This window comes from Nycticebus coucang, chromosome 4, assembly GCF_027406575.1.
Source record: "Nycticebus coucang isolate mNycCou1 chromosome 4, mNycCou1.pri, whole genome shotgun sequence".
In the NCBI taxonomy this organism is placed as follows: domain Eukaryota; kingdom Metazoa; phylum Chordata; class Mammalia; order Primates; family Lorisidae; genus Nycticebus; species Nycticebus coucang.
This window is the reverse complement of record NC_069783.1, coordinates 139369524-139387981: the sequence shown is the minus strand read 5'-3', so window position 1 is coordinate 139387981 and position 18458 is coordinate 139369524. Positions and strand designations below refer to the sequence as shown.

General features: G+C 42.2%; 1 protein-coding gene across 5 annotated transcripts in view; it reads left to right on the top strand.

Moving 5' to 3' along the window:
* The window catches only part of OSBP2 (oxysterol binding protein 2), a 191451-nt gene that overhangs the window by 32881 nt on the left and 140112 nt on the right, over positions 1-18458 (top strand). For all 5 annotated transcript variants that reach the window (XM_053586846.1, XM_053586844.1, XM_053586847.1 and 2 more), the window contains exon 2: positions 15401-15609. In XM_053586846.1, coding sequence (XP_053442821.1) covers positions 15401-15609 — 209 coding nt within the window. The remainder of the gene's footprint in view (positions 1-15400; positions 15610-18458) is intronic.

The following is an 18458-nucleotide window of genomic DNA, read 5'->3' as shown; positions in this document are numbered from 1 at the left end:
GCTACTCTTACTGGTGTTATGTGATATCTCAAAGTAGTTCTGATTTGCATTTCTCTGATGATTAAGGATAACGAGCTTTTTTTCATGTGTTTGTAGATCGTGCATCGGTCTTCTTTAGAGAAGTTTCTCTTCAAGTCCCTTGCCCACCCTGAGATGGGATCATGTGTTCTTTTCTTGGTAATACGTTTGAGTTCTCTGTGGATTCTGGTTATTAGACCTTTATCGGAGGTATAACCTGAAAATATTTTCTCTCATTCTAAGGGCTGTCTGCTTCCTTCACTTACTATGTTCTTGGCTGTGCAGAAGCTTTTTAGTTTGATTGGGTCCCAGTAGTGTATTTTTGATACTGCTTCAATTGCCTGGGGAGTCCTCCTCATAAAATATTCACCCAGGCCAATTCCTTCTAGAGTTTTCCCTGCACTTTCTTCAAGTATTTTTATAGTTTCATGTCTTAAATTTAAATCTTTTATCCAGTGAGAGTCTATCTTAGGTAATGGTGAAAGGTGTGGGTCCAGTTTCAATCTTCTACAGGTTGCCAGCCAGTTCACCCAGCACCATTTGTTAAATAGGGAATCTTTTCCCTGCTGGATGTTTTTACTTGGCTTGTCAAAGATCAAATAATGGTAAGTAGCTGGATTCACTATCGATTTATACTATAGTCTCAGGTCTGGTAGCGTGATTCCTCCTGCTGTGTTTTTATTTCTGAGTAATGTTTTGGCTATTTGAGGTTTTTTCTGATTCCATAGAAAACGAAGTATTATTTTTTCAAAATCTTTAAAATATGGCAATAGAGCTTTAATAGGAATTGAATTAAAATTATATATTGCTTTGGGTAGTATAGACATTTTAACAATGTTGATTCTTGCCAGCCGTGAGCATGGTATGTTTTTCCGTTTGTTAACATCTTCAGCTATTTCTTTCCTTAAAGTTTCATACTTCTCTTTGTAGAGATCTTTCACGTCCTTTGTTAGGTATACTCCCAAATATTTAATCTTCTTTGGCACTACTGTGAAAGGAATAGAGTCCTTGACTATTTTTCAGCTTGGTTATTGTTGGTATATAAAAAGGCTACAGATTTATGGGTGTTGATTTTGTACCCTGAGACATTGCTGTATTCCTTGATCACTTCTAAAAGTTTTGTAGTAGAATCCCTAGTGTTTTCCAGATATGTGATCATATCATCTGCGAAGAGTGGAAGTTTGATCTCTTCTGACCCTATGTGGATACCTTTGATCGCCTTTTCTTCCCTAATTGCAATGGCTAAAACTTCCATTACAATGTTAAAGAGACAATGGGCAGCCTTGCCTGGTTCCTGATCTAAGTGGAAATGATTTCAATTTAACTCCATTCAGTACAACATTGGCTATGGGTTTGCCGTAGATTGCCTCTATTAGTTTAAGAAATGTCCCTTCTATACCAATTTTCTTAAGTGTTCTGATCATGAAGGGATGCTGGATATTATCAAAAGTTTTTTCTGCATCAATTGAAAGAATCATATGGTCCTTATTTTTTAGTTTGTTTATGTGATGAATTACATTTATAGATTTACATATATTGAACCAGCCTTGAGACCCTGGGACAAATCCGACTTGGTCATGGTGTATAATTTTTTTGATGTGTTGTTGGATTTTGTTTGTTAGGATCTTATTGAGTATTTTTGCATCAATATTCATTACTGATATTGGTCTATAATTTTCTTTTCTTGTTGGGTCTTTCCGTGGTTTGGGGATCAAGATGATGTTTGCTTCGTAGAATGTGTTAGGTAATATTCCTTCTTTTTCTATATTTTGGAAGAGGTTTAGTGATATAGGTACTAGTTCTTCTTTAAAGGTTTGGTAGAATTCTGATGTAAAACCATCTGGTCCTGGGCTTTTCTTTTTAGGGAGATTTTGTATAGTTGATGCTATTTCAGAACTTGATATAGGCCTGTTTAACATTTCCACTTCGTTCTGGCTAAGTCTTGGTAGGTGGCGTACTTCCAGGTATTGGTCGATTTCTTTCAGATTTTCATATTTCTGAGAGTAGAGTTTCTTATAGTATTCGTTAAGGATTTTTGAATTTCTGAAGGGTCTGTTGTTATTTCATTGTTACCATTTCTGATTGATGAAATTAGAGATTTTACTCTTTTTTTTCTGGTTAGGATGGCCAAAGGTTTATCTATTTTATTGCTCTTTTCAAAAAACCAACTTTTGGATTTATTGATCTGTTGTATAATTCTTTTGTTTTCAATTTCATTTAATTCTGCTCCGATGTTGGTTATTTCTTTTGTTCTGCTGGGTTTGGGGTTGGAATGTTCTTCCTTCTCCAGTTGCTTGAGATGTCCCATTAAGTTATTAACTTCCTCTCTTTCCATTTTCTGTTTTATTTATTTATTTATTTTATTATTTTTTTTTATTAAATTATAGCTGTGTACATTAGTATGATCATAGGGCACCATACACTTGGTTCATAGACTGTTTGACACATTTTCATCACACTAGTTAACATAGCTTTCGTGGCATTTTCTTAGTTATTTTGCTAAGACCTTTACATTCCACTTTTACTAGGATTCACATATTCCCTTGTAAGATGCACCGCAGGTGTAATCCCATTAATCCCCCTCCTTCCACCTCCCTCCCCCCTTCCTCCCCTCCCTTTCCCCCTTCTCCCTATTCTTAGCTATAACTGGGTTATAGCTTTCATGTGAAGGTCCTACATTAGTTTCATAATAAGGGTGAGTACATTGGGTACTTTTTCTTCCATTCTTGAGACACTTTACTAAGAAGAATATGTTCCAGCTCCATCCATGTAAACATGAAAGAGGTAAAGTCTCCATCTTTTTTTAAGGCTGCATAATATTCCATGGTGTACATATACCACAATTTATCCATTTGTGGATTGATGGGCACTTGGGCTTTTTCCATGACTTAGCAATTATGAATAGGGCTGCAATAAATATTCTAATACAAATATCTTTGTTATGATGTGATTTTTCGTCTTCTGGGTATATGCCCACTAGAGGGATTACAGGATTGAATGGCAGATCTATTTTTAGATCTCTAAGTGTTCTCCATATCTCTTTCCAAAAGGAATATATTAATTTGCATTCCCACCAGCAGTGCAAAAGTGTTCCCTTTTCTCCACATCCACGCCAACATCTCTGGTCTTGGGATTTTGTGATGTAGGCTAGTCTCACTGGAGTTAGATGATATCTCAAAGTAATTTTGATTTGCATTTCTCTGATGATTAAAGATGATGAGCATTTTTTCATATGTCTGAAGGCCGTGCGCCTGTCTTCTTCAGAGAAGTTTCTCTTCAAGTCCTTTGCCCAGCCTGCGATGGGATCCCTTGTTCTTTTCTTGCTAATGTGTTTGAGTTCTCTGTGGATTCTGGTTATTAAACCTTTGTCGGAGACATAACCTGCAAATATCTTTTCCCATTCTGAGGGCTGTTTGCTTGCTTTACTTACTGTGTTCTTGGCTGTGCAGAAGCTTTTTAGTTTGATCAAGTCCCAAAAGTGTATTTTTGAAGCAGCTTCAATTGCCCAGGGGATCCTTCTCATGAAAAACTCGCCCAACCCAATTTCTTCAAGGGTTTTCCCTGCACTCTCTTCTAGTATTTTTATAGTTTCATGTCTTAGGTTTAAATCTTTAATCCAGTGAGAGTCTATCTTGGTTAATGGTGAGAGGTGTGGGTCCAGTTTCAGTCTTCTACAAGTTGCCAGCCAGTTCACCCAGCACCACTTGTTAAATAGGGAATCTTTTCCCCATTGAATGTTTTTAATTGGCTTGTCAAAGATTAAATAACGGTAATTAGCTGGATTCATCTCTTGGTTCTCTATTCTGTTCCAGATGTCTACTTCTCTATTTTTGTGCCAGTACCATGCTGTTTTGATCACTATCGATTTGTAGTATAGTCTGAGGTCTGGTAGCGTGATTCCTCCTGCTGTTTTTTTTTTTTTTTTGTAGAGACAGAGTCTCACTGTACCGCCCTCGGTAGAGTGCCGTGGCGTCACACGGCTCACAGCAACCTCCAACTCCTGGGCTTAAGCGATTCTCTTGCCTCAGCCTCCTGAGTAGCTGCGACTACAGGCGCCCGCCACAACGCCCGGCTACCTCCTGCTTTGTTTTTATTTTTGAGTAATGTCTTGGCTATTCGAGGTTTTTTCTGATTCCATATAAAACGAAGTACTGTTTTTTCAAGATCTTTAAAGTATGACAGTGGAGCTTTAATGGGGATTGTGTTGAAATTATATATTGCTTTGGGTAGTATGGACATTTTAACAATGTTGATTCTTCCCAACCATGAACATGGTATATTTTTCCATTTGTTAACATTCTCAGCTATCTCTTTTCTTAGAGTTTCATAGTTCTCTTTATATAGATCTTTCACGTCCTTTGTTAGATAAACTGCCAAGTATTTCATCTTCTTTGGCACTACTGTGAATGGGATAGAGTCCTTAATTGTTTTCTCAACTTGACTATTGTTGGTATATATAAAGGCTACCGATTTATGAATGTTGATTTTGTAACCTGAGACGCTGCTGTATTCCTTGATCACTTCTAAGAGTTTTGTAGTAGAGTCCCTAGTATTTTCCAGATATACAATCGTATCATCTGCGAAGAGCAAAAGTTTGATCTCTTCTGACCCTATGTGGATACCCTTGATCGCCTTTTCTTCCCTAATTGCGGTGGCTAAAACTTCCATTACAATGTTAAAGAGCAATGGAGACAATGGGCAGCCTTGTCTGGTTCCAGATCTGAGTGGAAATGATTCCATTTTAACTCCATTCAGTATGATATTGGCTGTGGGTTTGCTGTAGATTGCCTCTATCAGTTTAAGAAATGTCCCTTCTATACCAATTTTCTTAAGTGTTCTAATAATGAAGGGATATTGGATGCTATCAAAAGCTTTTTCTGCATCAATTGAGAGAATCATATGGTCTTTTTTTTTAATTTGTTTATGTGCTGAATTACATTTATAGATTTACGTATATTGAACCAGCCTTGAGACCCTGGGATAAAACCGACTTGGTCATGATGTATGATTTGTTTGATATGTTGCTGGATTCTGTTTGTTAGAATCTTGTTGAATATTTTTGCATCTATATTCATTAGTGATATTGGTCTATAATTTTCTTTTCTTGTTGGGTCTTTTCCTAGTTTGGGGATCAGGGTGATGTTTGCTTCATAGAACGTGTTGGGTAGTCTTCCTTCTTTTTCTACCTTTTGGAACAGATTGAGTAATATAGGTACTAACTCCTCTTTAAAGGTTTGGTAGAATTCTGACGTAAAACCATCTGGTCCCGGGCTTTTCTTTTTGGGGAGATTTTGTATGGTTGATGCTATTTCCGAACTTGATATGGGCCTGTTCAACATTTCCACTTGATTTTGGTTAAGTCTTGGAAGGTGACGTGCTTCCAAGTAACGGTCAATTTCCTTCATATTTTCGTATTTCTGAGAATAAAGTTTCTTATAATATTCATTAAGGATTTTTTGGATTTTTGAGGAGTCTGTTGTTATTTCATCTTTGTTATTTCTGATTGATGAGATTAGAGATTTTACTCTGTTTTTCCTGATTAGGTTGGCCAAAGGTTTATCTATTTTGTTGACCTTTTCAAAAAACCAGCTTTTTGATTTATTGATCTGTTGTATTATTCTTTTGTTTTCAATTTCATTTAGTTCTGCTCTGATTTTGGTTATTTCTTTTCTTCTATTGGATTTGGGGTTGGAGTGTTCTTCCATTTCCAGTCTCTTGAGGTGTCCCATTAAGTTGCTTACTTCCTCTCTTTCCATTCTCCTGAGGAAGGCTTGCAGTGCTATAAATTTCCCTCTTAGAACTGCCTTTGTGGTATCCCAGAGGTTCTGATAGTTCATGTCTTCATTGTTGTTTTGTTCCAGAAATTTGGCAATTTCCTTCTTGATCTCATCTCCGACCCAGCTATCATTCAGCATAAGGTTATTTAACTTCCATGTTTTTGTGTGAGTATGCAGATTCCTGTTGTTACTCATCTCAAGTTTTATTCCATGATGGTCCGAGAAGATGCATGGAATAATTTCTATTCCTTTAAATTTACTGAGGTTAGACTTGTGACCTAAGATGTGATCGATTTTGGAGTAAGTTCCGTGGGCTGATGAGAAGTATGTGTATTCAGTTTTGTTGGGATGAAATGTTCTGTAGATGTCTGCTAAATCTAAATGCTGGATGGTTAGATTTAAATCTAGAATTTCTTTACTCAGCTTTTTGTTGGAGGATCGATCCATCACTGCCAAAGGAGTGTTAAAATCTCCGACTGTTATAGAGTTGGAGGATATCAAGTTGCTCATGTCTGTTAGAGTTTCTCTTATAAATTGAGGTGCATTCTGGTTGGGTGCATAGATACTAATAATTGAAATCTCATCATATTGAGTCTTACCCTTAACAGACATGAAGTGACCATTCTTGTCCTTCCTTACTTTTGTTGGTTTAAAGCCTATTGTATCCACAAATAAAATTGCAACACCTGCTTTTTTCAGGTTACCATTTGCCTGAAATATGGATGACCATCCTTTCACTCTGAGTCTGTATTTGCCTGTTAAGTTAAGATGTGACTCTTTTATGCAACAAATGTCTGGCCTGAGTTTTTGTATCCAGTCAACTAACCTATCTTTAGAGGGCAGTTTAAGCCGTTCACATTAATGGAGAGTATTGATAAGTTTGGTGAAATTTTGGGTATTGAGTTTTTCGAAGGTCCAGTGGGCATTTTTGATCCTTTTGCCATTGTGGAAGTTGGAGTTTGATCAGAAGTTTCTGAGTGAGTTTACTTTTGTAGTAGAGGATTGGGTTGGTTATTATGGAGGATAGGTCTGAGAATATCCTGAAGAGCTGGTTTGGTTATGGCAAATTTCTTTAGCATATGAATGTCATTAAAGTATTTAATTTCTCCATCATAAATGAAACTCAGTTTAGCTGGGTACAAGATCTGGGGTTGAAAGTTATTTTGCTTGAGGAGATTAAACGTTGATGACCACCCTGTTCTGGCTTGAAAAGTTTCAGCAGAGAGATCTGCAGTCATTGTAATGTTCTTCCCTTTGAAAGTAATAGTTTTCTTTCGCCTGGCCGCTTTGAGAATTTTCTCCTTCATATTAACTTTAGTGAAGTTAATTATGATATGCCTGGGGGATGTCTTATTGGGGTTGAGTCATGCTGGGGTTCTGAAGCTATCTGCTATCTGAATTTCAGGTTCTCTAGGCATGTCTGGAAAATTCTCTTTCATAATTTCATGCAGAAGGGCCTCTGCGCCCAGTGAGGCCACTTCATCTGTTTCAGGAATTCCTATGAGTTGGATATTTGCCTTCTTCGTGTTATCCCAGAGCTCTCTGAGAGAGTGATCCATTTTTGCTCTTCATTTCTCTTCCTCTTTGAGAGTTTGGGAGCGTTCAAAGGCTTTATCTTCGATGTCGGAGATCCTTTGTTCTCCTTGGTCCATTCTGTTGCTAAGGGATTCTACTGTATTTTTCATATCTTTGAGGGTGCAAATTCTTGCTTCAGTGTGTCTAAGTCTTTGGTGGTTTTGTCTTTAAATTCGTTAAATTCTTAAGACAGCTTATGAATTTCTCCACGAATTCCTAGTTCCATTTTGTTAATCTTGTTTGCCATCCAAATTCTGAATTCGATTTCTGACATGTCAGGCAGTTGTTTGTGAATGGGATCTTCAATTACATCTGCTGTATCTTTCCTTGGGGGTGTTGATCTATTCTGGTTATTCATGTTACCAGAGTTTTTCTGCTGATTCCACCCCATGATTGTTTTACTCCCTTTGATTTCTCCCCTGGTGTTTTTTCGAGGACCCGTACAGTGCTGTGGCCTGAGAAACTGGGGCCCTATTTGGTGTAGAGGGGCTAAGTGGTTCTGTCTTGTTTTCTGCTGGTTTCTGTTTGACCCTAGTGAAACAGTTACTCTGGGTTGAAGTCTCAGCTGTGGAGAAATACCAGCAATTAAGTCACCCCACCCACCACAGGCAACAAATGGAAAAGGAAAATCAAACCTTCCTACAACCACACACCCAGGGCACCACCTGGATAGTCCCCAGGTGAGTGGCTCAGTTCAAAAGGTCCTAGTCAATTGTCTCAGTCAGCAGTTGCCTTGGGTGGGAGAGTTCAAGAGGTCCCTGGGTACTGGATCACAGGGGTCTGGTGACTGCTCTAATATGGCTTGCTCCAGTGCTGCGTGGAGTCAGGAAGAGCCACCCAGTAAATAGATCAGTCTGGGAAGATTGATGCCTCCTTCCCCACCTTGCATCTCTGTCACACCCAGTCTCTGCTATCCCCACAGGACTGTGACCCAGTCAGTTGTCTGCAGTAAGTAGATACTCCAGGGGTTTGCACCTGCCTAAGTCACAGGGTAGTCTGTGTCTGCTCGACTAGGCCGTTACTCTCTGTCTTTATCCAGCAGGGGGTGGTGTGGCCTGTCAACCTCGGGCACTTGATGGAGGCTGGAGGTGTTCACTCAGTTCCAGCCCCACCCTTAGTTTATGTTACTGGGTGAATGGAACAACGCTGTGGGAGTTTGTTTCTGACCCTGCTAGATTCTTCTGCAGAGGAGAGGCTGATTTGAGTTCCCAGAACCTTGCCTCAGGCCCTGTCTTTAGTCCTGTGAGTTTGTATTCGCAGCACGATCAGTTGTCGGCTGCAGCCTCTTGGCCTCCTTTGTCTATAGGCTGGTGATCCCCTGAGGCCAGGTGCATCTTAGGCTCAGTCAAGCGGTCCTCTGGATCAGCCCCACATTGGGAGTTTCCCGGCTCTGCGGGTGTGTTTTCTAGTCCCCGTGTTCCACACAGGTCAGTGCTGCCTCAGGCAAACCCTTTACTCATGGGGCCTGTGTTTCAGTCCCAGGTCTGTTCCATGGCGGTTGCCATCTGAGAAGATGCTCAGCCTCATCTGGTTGCCCAGGAAGATAGGAGGAGAGGCTATGGGATATCTGGGGGTGGGCCTTGTTATTGCTGAAGATGGCTGTTGCTCTGCACCTTGGGGCACCACCGCTCCAGTATAATTCCCTCTTAGCCGACCGTTGTCTTCTCGCTCCTTTGCTACAGAGTCAGCACTGGCTAGCTGCAGTCCAGGTCCTGTCTGCACCTCTCGAGAGTTCACCCAAGAATCTGGACTCCTGGGGGGGCAGGTCTCCAGATCACGGAGTGAGAGTGGAGGGGAGTGTTAGGAGCTCAGAGTTGCAGGTCATAACACCAAGCTCATTGAGACCAAATGAACAAATAAACAGATACAAAGGTTACTAGGCACACGGGCCCATAGATACAGAGACAGATGGAAACGCATAGATATACAGGTAACAGCCACGACAACAGAAATATAAGAACAAGTGCAATAAAAATAGTGATAATTGTAAAATAATTGAAAGAAAGGAAAAAAGAGAGAAAAAAGTGGTGTTATTAGGAATGTTAAATGAGAAGAAAGAAGAAATTAAAATTAGAAGACCTAGAAATAAAAAATATATTTATATAAAAAGTAACAATAAAAAGTTATCGAAATCTCCTCTAAGAAAATGGTGAGGAAAAAATAGACAAAAACAAAACAAACAAAAAAAGCACGAAAACCAGAAAAAAAGGAAAAAAAAGGCACCAACTTGAAAAATATTCTTGTGTGTAGAGATATACCTATATTTATCTATATGTCTGCTGTAGGGATCAACTTTCGTAGGAATATATTCATACTGCAATATACTTTCTGGACATCAGGTGGCGCTGTGAGTGGTTCCTAGGCTTATACCTGATTTACAGTTTATACTGTTACCATGGTAACCACCTTCCATGGCCGATCGCCATTTTGGAATTTCTGCAAGTTTGTCGCCTAAGAATTGTGTAACCTCTGCTGTTCTTTTCCAGACAGCACTTGCGACCGACCTTCCCACTCAGTGCAGGTGTGCACGCTTCTCAAGTCTTTCCGCTCTGTTCCCTGGTTCTCCTGCAAACTGGCGACTGCAATCGGCTGTAGGGGGAGTGCTGAGTTCACATGGTCGTTGGCAGGCTTGTGGTTTTATCTGTTGTAGCTGGCTCCTGGGGCTGAAGCCAAGTTCACGGCCTCAGCAGCTAAAGCCAGGTCCACGGCTTCAGTAGCTTCCCGGCTTTAGCAGTCAAAGCCGGGTCCTGGGGTTGGAGCGTTCGGGGGACTTATTCTGGGTTTTATGGTTCAGAGTTTCTCTTTTGGATTCTCTCTTTCCGTTTTCTTGAGGAAGGGTTGCAGTGCTATAAATTTCCCTCTTAGGACTGCCTTTGCAGTATCCAGAGGTTCTGGTAATTCGTGTCTTCATTGTTGTTTTGTTCCAAAAATTTGGTGATTTTCTTCTTAATCTCTTCTATAACCTGTCTATCCTTCAGCATAAGGTTGTTTAGCTTCCATGTTTTTGTATGGGTATGCAGGTTCCTGTTGTTATTGAGCTCAACTTTTATTCCATGATGGTCTGAGAAGATGCAAGGAATAATTTCTATTTTTTTTAATTTGCAGAGTTTAGATTTGTGGCCTAGGATGTGGTCGATTTTGGAGTATGTTCTCCGGGCTGATGAGACGAATGTGTATTCAGTTTTGTTGGGATGAAATGTTCTGTAGATGTCTGTTAAGTCCAGATGTTGAATGGTTAAGTTTAAATCTAAAATTTCTTTGCTTAGCTTCCTTTTGGAGGATCTATCCAGCACTGCTAGGGGGGCTTTTAAAATCTCCAACTACTATGGAACTGGAGGAAATCAAGTTGCTCACATCTGTTAGAGTTTCTCTTATAAATTGAGGTGCATTCTGGTTGGGTGCATAAATATTAATAATTGAAATCTCATCATATTGATTATTACCTTTAACAAATATGAAGTGTCCATCCTTATCCTTCCTTATTTCGGTTGGTTTAAAGCCTTTTGCATCTGTGAATAGGATTGCAACGCCTGCTTTTTTCTGCTTTCCATTTGCCTGGAGTATAGATGACCATCCCTTCACCTTCAGTCTATATTTGTTTTTTAATATAAGATGCGATTCTTGTATGCAGCAGATATCTGGCTTGAGTTTTTGTATTTAGTCAGCCAACCTGTGCCTCTTTAGAGGACAATTTAAACCATTCACATTAATTGAGAATATTGATAAGCCTTTCGAGAGTCCAGTGAACATTTTTAATCCTTTTGCGACTGTGGAAGTTGGAATTTGATCAAAATTTTCTGGGTGGGTTTACTTTTATGGTGGAGGATTACGCTGGTCTTTATGGAGGATAGGTCTGAGAATATCCTGGAGAGCTGGTTTAGTTATGGCAGATTTCTTCAACATGTGAATGTCATTGAAGTATTTAATTTCTCTGTCATAAATGAAACTCACTTTAGCTGGGTACAGGATCCTGGGTTGAAAGTTATTTTGTTTTAGGAGATTAAAAGTCGATGACCATCCTCTTCTAGCTTTAAAGGCTTCAGAAGAGAGATAGGCAGTTATTCTAATATTCTTGCCCTTGTAGGTGATGGTTTTCTTTCGTCTGCTTTCAGAATTTTCTCCTTCATATTAACTTTAGTGAAATTGATTATGATGTGTCTGGGGGATGTCTTATTTGTGTTGAGTCGTGCTGGAATTCTGAAACTGTCTGCTATCTGAATTTCAGAATCTCTTGGCATGTCTGGAAAGTTCTCCTTCATAATCTCATGGAGAAGTGACTCTGTGTCTTGTGAAGCCACTTCGTCACTTTCAGAGATCCCTATAAGACAAATATTGATTTTCTTCCAATTATCCCAGAGCTCTCTGAGAGAGTGATCTGTTTTTGCCCTCCATTTCTCTTCCTCTTTGAGAGTTTGGGAGCGTTCTAAAGCTTTGTCTTCAATGTCAGAAATCCTTTTTTCTGCTTGCTCCATTCTGTTACTGAGGGATTCTACTATGTTTGTCATATCTTTGAGGGCTGCAACTTCTTGTCTCAGTGTATCAAAATCTTTGGTCATTTGGTCTTTGAATTCGTTGAATTCTTGAGATATCTTTTGGGTTACTGCTTGGAATTCTAGTTCGATCTTATTTGCTATCCAAGTTCTGAATTCAATTTCTGACATCTCAGTTATTTGTTTGTGCGTAGGATCTTGTGCTGTGTCTGCCCCATTGATCCTTGGGGGAGTTGATCTACTCTGATTATTCATATTGCCAGAGATTTTCTGTTGATTTCGCCTCATGATTGTTTTTCACTGTTGCCTCTGGCCATCCTCAGAGTTGGGGAGGTGTCTCTCCAAGATTAGATCCCAGTGGGATCACTCTATCATTGCTGGATCTTTGTCGGGAGTGACCCTGTGTAGTTCCTCTGGGGCTGCCCCAGCCAGGGAGTTCTGGTTGTGGAAGCAGCTCTGGAGTGTGACACACCCAGATCCAGCAACAGGGTGGGAGGTGGTGCGCCCGGTTCTGTGAGTGCCTGGCGCACAGTGACTTTGGCACAGAGAGCCCAAGGCTCCAGCAGTCTCTGGCCAGGAGAAGGGCTCTGCACCGAGGCAGGGAGGGCTCCAGAGGGCATGCAGCTACCAGAGTCCCTGGCCAGACAAGCGGTGTCGAGGCAGGGAGGGTACAGGAGGGAGGATGTAGGGTTGTGGGGCTCCCACAGTTCCTGGTCAGGGCATGTGGAGGCCCGGAGGGCATGGGTCGTGGGTTGCAGGTTGGGAGTTGCGACACAGCTCTTATGGAGGTCTGGGCAGCACCAAGCCTGGAGTTTGAGGTTGCTATGAGCTGTGACACCATGGCACTCTACCCAGGGCAACAGCCTGAGGCTCCAGTGTGCCAAAACTGATCTCACTCTGCCCCCGAAGTTTAAGGCTGTAAGGTAGCTCAGTCCCCGCCCTTTTAGGCTGCTCAGTCACCAGGTTACTAGCTCCCGCCCGATCCTTGCTCTGCAACCCTGAGGGTGGAGCTTGCCGGAGCATTTCTCTCACAATGGCTCCCTGCGGCCCATAGCCGAACACTATTAGTTCTTTCCGGCTCAGTGGCTCAGTCTGGGGCCCTAGACAATGCCCAAAGTTCTCCGCACTCCTGCTCAAGCTCTCCCCAAGGCAGTTCAACTGAGTGCCAAGTCCAAAAACGGCAAAACAGTTCACAGGTAAGGCCTTTCCGGTTTGCAGTCTCACTGCTGCTTGTACTTACGGTTGCCAGTGGGATTAGGTCGATCGAATACAAGCAACCACTTGCCAGTTTTTGTCCTCCTCTTGGGGTCCAGAAGTCCCTTGCTGACTCCCTGTATCCTCAAAGGGATGATTATAGGCAGATTCCACCAGCCAGAGATGCCTGGAGTTTTATCTCCCCAGACTCAGCGTGCCCAGTTGCAGGGAAGCTGTTACTTAGCCGCCATCTTGGTCCACCTCCCCTAAAGTCCAGACTTTATTAGAATTTCACTCATTCTTCCAGTCTTTTTGTCCTTTTAATAATCCAATCAGAGATTCCATCTTGCATTTATTAATTTTCTGTGCCCATAATTTCATCTACTTGTGTTAAGGACTATTTCTCCCTTCCCCCACATTTATTTCTTCCTTTAGTTGTTTACTTACATCAGTATCGACTCATGTATTTCCATGGATTGTAATTCTGTATGATCACCACTGGATAACTTACAACTCATCATGATTTTACCCAGTGGCCTGACTTCCATTTCCTGCCTTGCACATATCACTTTTTCCCCCCATTTTTCCACAAGAATCTGTGGAAACCTTGGCCACCTCTGCTGTTTCTTGATTTTAGGCCCCCAATGCTCACTGTTTTAGCTTCAGAATAAGAGTCCAAATCCTTAATGTAGCCTGGAAGGTGCTGCATTTGGTCCCTGCATGATTTTCTAGCTTCATTTTTCTTTTGTCTACTCTTTTCTCAATATTCTGGCCACAGAATTTTTTTCTATTCTTTGAAAGCCATAAACTCCTCATTTCCTTGTGATCTTTTCTTGGATGTTCCCTTTACCTAGAACAGTGCCCACCCCCGTCTTCTTTTTAAGCTAAGCCATAGTGTCATTTTGGGGTATCTCTCTACACTATTTGACACCTGAACAATCTCTAGCCTAAAATGTCCTTAAGTCTGAAATATCAGCCTTCCAGTAGGCATGTCCAGATATGCTAGATTTATAATTGGAAAGTTTCCTTTAAGTGAAAGTTATTAGCACTTTCCTTCAGGTGTTTATGTATCATCTCCTCTAAGGAATGTGACTAAAGCAGAAGGGAATCAGAAAAGGCAATAGCTGCTCAAAAGAAGGTGAATGTCTTCTTAAATTGCACATCATTTGACTTTAGAACTGGTAGAAAAATCAAGAAAATGACAGATAATGACGTCTAGGAAAAAGAAATGAAAACTAAAGTGCAGCAGAAAATTGCCAGATGAGGTGCTGCCATTGGCAGTATTTTCTTTCTTTCTTTACTTTTTTTTTTTCTTTTGAGACAGAGTCTTACACTGTTGCCCCAGGCTAGAGTGCTGTAGTGTTAGCCTAACTTGCAACAACCTCAAATTCCTGAGTTCAAGCAATCCTTTGGCCTCAACCTCCCAAGTAGGTGAGACTACAGGTGCCTGCTACAATGCCTGACTAGTTTTTCTATTTTTAAGAGAGACAGGGTCTCTTACTTCCTCAGGCTGGTCTTAAACTCCTGAGCTCAAGTGGACCTCTTGCCTCAGCCTCTCAGAGTACTGGGATTACAGTGTGAGCCACTGTGCTCAGCCCACTGGCAATATTAAATGTTGACTATCGTTGCTTTTCCTTTTTCAGTGCCCTCTGTAGAAAGAGATTTGTTACATCATTGGGGGTTCTGAATTTTCTTTGACATTCTAATCACTTCTGCTTCCCCTTGCCATGATACCATTAGCTCCACAATCTTGTAACTAGCAAATGGGACCGTACTTTGTCATGAGGTAGTGCTCATGTTGCAGAGCCAGGGGAGAATTGTAGCATCCTCACCTTGTGGGTCTTGTGGTAACAAAAGGACAGCACTGGGGATGATGCTGGCCCCAGAATCACTCCCAGAAGGAGATGCCTCTGAGGCCACCTGCTGGCGCTCTGGGCCTTAAATCCCAGTTTTAGTGGCAGGATCTCAAATACTCCTACCTGTGGTTCTGATACGTCCTGGAAAGAGTACGGCATGGAGTCTGAGGTCTGCTCTGCCTTGCAGGACCCTAGGCAGTCACTCCTCTTCACTTCTGATATCATGAAGAGCTCAGACGACATGGCTCTAATTCAGGCCCCCTTACATCTGCCCCACTCTCCCCATGGAGGGCAGAGGTGGCCTCAGAGTCCCCTTCAGACAAACCATGACTAGTCAATCCCAATAGACATCATCTTGCAACTTGGGCACCGAGTCTCATTTGGCTCTGAGGGGCTGAAATACTGAGGATTTGCCTAGAGAGTGTCTTTAGTCTGGAGCTTTTTTCTTGAATCTGGAAGCCTCACCCTGTACCTTCTTTGCATCCTACAGAAATCAGGGTGAAATGGCCCACACCTGCCGTGGAACCATCAACCTGTCCACTGTGCACATTGACAAGGAGGACACTTGTGGTATCTTGCTGGTCAGTGGGGCAAGGACCTACCACCTCAAGGCCAGCTCAGAGGCGGAACGACAGCAGTGGATCACCGCCCTGGAGCTGGCCAAGGCCAAGGCTGTCCGATTGATGAGCACCCATTCAGGTAGTGAGCATTCACTGTGGCGAGTATAGATGTGTGGTATCGTGGGTTGGAGGGAATGGGAATTATAAGAGGGTGAGGAGCAATGGTGACCAGGAAACCCAGGCAAGTCTGGAACAACCTAGAAGGTGAATGTGTGTGTGTGCCCTTCCTACTTAGCTCTGCCTCCTCAGCAGGGAGGCACTCAGGCATTCTGTAAGGCAGCAGATTTGGGGTGGAAGTGTTTGTGGTAGGCAGGAACCATGTGTGTCTGAACGTCAGTAGACACTCCAGAGGTCACAGTGGGTCAGGTTCAGAACCAGCATTCAGAGGTAGGAGTCCAGGGTCATATACCTGTGCCTCAGGCCAGACTTTTCCCCAGTGTCCTCCTGACAGAGATTGAAACCATTTAGCCAGACCAGCTGTGTTTGCAAAGGTAGGAGGCAAGCTAAGATGTCCCGAGAGAGCCTTTTATTACTTTAATAACTTACTTTTAATATGTAATATGTGATTCACAAACTAACAGCTTCAAAAATCTGTGCTGAAATCTCTTTCCTCCTGTCCTTAGCCACCCACCCTCTTTTTTTCCTATCCAGAGGTAACCTGAGATACTTGTACCTTTACATATATAATTCAGATAGGTACTTATTTCAACATAAATGCAGTTCTATACCTTGCTTGTTTTCCATTTGGCTGTATTTCTTGGAGGTTTTTCCCTATTAGTACATAAAATATTTATTCTTTGTTCTTAAAGCAGTGTAGTATTTCATTGTGTGACTGTACATATATTGTAAAATAATTTAAACTATGACCTCCTCTTTTTTTTTTTTTTTTGAGATAGAATCTCACTATGTTGCCCTTGGTAGAGTGCCGTGGCATCACAGCAACCTCCAACTCTTGGGCTTAAGTGATTCTCTTGCCTCAGCCTCCCAAGTAGCTGGGACTACAGGTGCCCGCCACAACATCCGGCTAGTTTTTTGTTGCAGTTGTTATTGTTGTTTAGCTGGCCTGGGCCGAGTTCAAACCCACCACCCTCAGTGTGTGTGGCTGGCACTGCAACCACTGTGCTACAGGCACCGAACCATAACTTATGACTTCTTGATGAGAATTTAGGTTGTTTCCTTATTTTGCTGACATGCAGTGCTGCACTGAGTAACTTCGCAAGTATTTAATTTCATACACATATGAGTATACATGAAGCCAGTAAGCTGGCTTGCTGAGTCCATGGGAGTCTGCCTTTGTAATTCTGTGAGATATTATTAAACTACCTTCCATACGGGTTGTATTATGAGACCCCAATAGCAGTGTGTGAAAGCACCTGCCTCCTCATTCCCTTGCCTGCCCATAGACAGATGAAAAATGTTCCTACACCACCAGGAGTGGAAGCTGGGCAGCGGGATCCTGCTGAAGTCATAAGTGGAATGGCGTGTGCTTCCATTAGACTGGTGCATTCTCGGGGGAGGATGCTGAGAAGGAGGCTGAGCACTGTTCTCCAGGACTGCCCACAGGCTGGGTGGGAGACAATGAGTCCTATGGAGTGACCTTCAACATAAAGCAGGATGAGACAGGCTGTGACATTGGTCACCATGCTCTGCATCATGTCTTTTTTTTGGAGACAGAGCCTCAAGCTGTCACCCTGGGTAGAATGCCATGGCATCACAGCTCAAAGCAACCTCCAACTCCTAGACTAAAGCTATTCTCCTGCCTCCACCTCCCAAGTAGCTGGGACTACAGGCACCCACCACAACGCCCGGCTATTTTTTTTTTTTTTTTTTTTTTTATGGTTGCAGCCATCATTGTTGTTTGGCGGTCTTGGGCTGGATCCCAACCCGTCCAAAGCTGTATGTAGCTGGCGGCTTAGGCGTTTGAGGCACAGGCGCTGAGCCCACACCATGGCTTTTTGAGTTGGGGGTCCCCCAGTTCTGGTTCCTCAGTAAACATTGAAGGGCATCAAATATCAGTCTGACTTTCTCTTTTGTCTCACTTGTTTGCTTCATTTTCTGGGAACTTCCTGAATGTAATATAGCAGGTGGCATTTATGGCAGTAGTCATTCTAGAACAGTTTTCCTGGGCAGCCAGTGGGAAAGGATTCTTTTACAGCTGGGCAGTGCTAGAGCTTGCTAACCTGCACTTCCTGTAGGAGAAATGGGGACCCCTGAGGTAGCAGCCTCAGGATCCCCCTCCTTCATTTCATAAGTTGCAGCTCATAGCTTGTGTTCCCCAGGGAGTAGTCTTCTGGGCAAGGACATAGAATAGAAACAAACAAGTATAATTTAAGGTAGCACATGCCCCACCCATCAGTGAGAAATGGTAGGATTCCTCTTCTTTTGGCTTTTGAAGCACAAATGAATTAATGTATGTGAAGGAGAAGACTTCAGGCAGCTCTTACGCATTTATAGAAAGGTTATGTCAAGGTTATTCTTTAAACATAGCCTTGGTGGGGGCCTTCTCTTTAAGGCAATGTCCTCCACCCAAAGTTCTCCGGCTAATGTCAGAGAGTTGTGGTTTGTAATTTTTTGCCTGTCTTGGAGTCAGGTTGGGGTAGCCCTCAATGAGAGGCAGCTGTCTGGTCTGGTTCTCCCAGGGCCTGGTTAATGGCTGCCAGCTGGGTCAAAGCCCAGAAAATGTTCTAGGCAGACTCCTGTAGGTCATCCTAGGGCCTCTCTATCTCTTTCTGGACTATGGACCATGTCATGTAGCAGGGAGCCTACTTTCTACTTCCATTTTCCTCTTGAAACCATTTGCTATTCTCTAGCTTTACAGCAACACCCTAGTCCAGGTACCATCCTCTCTTACCTAGATGTTTGCAATAGCCTCCTCACTGTCTTCCTGCCTCCAGCCAGTTCTTCAAATAGCATGTTTGAACATGTTAC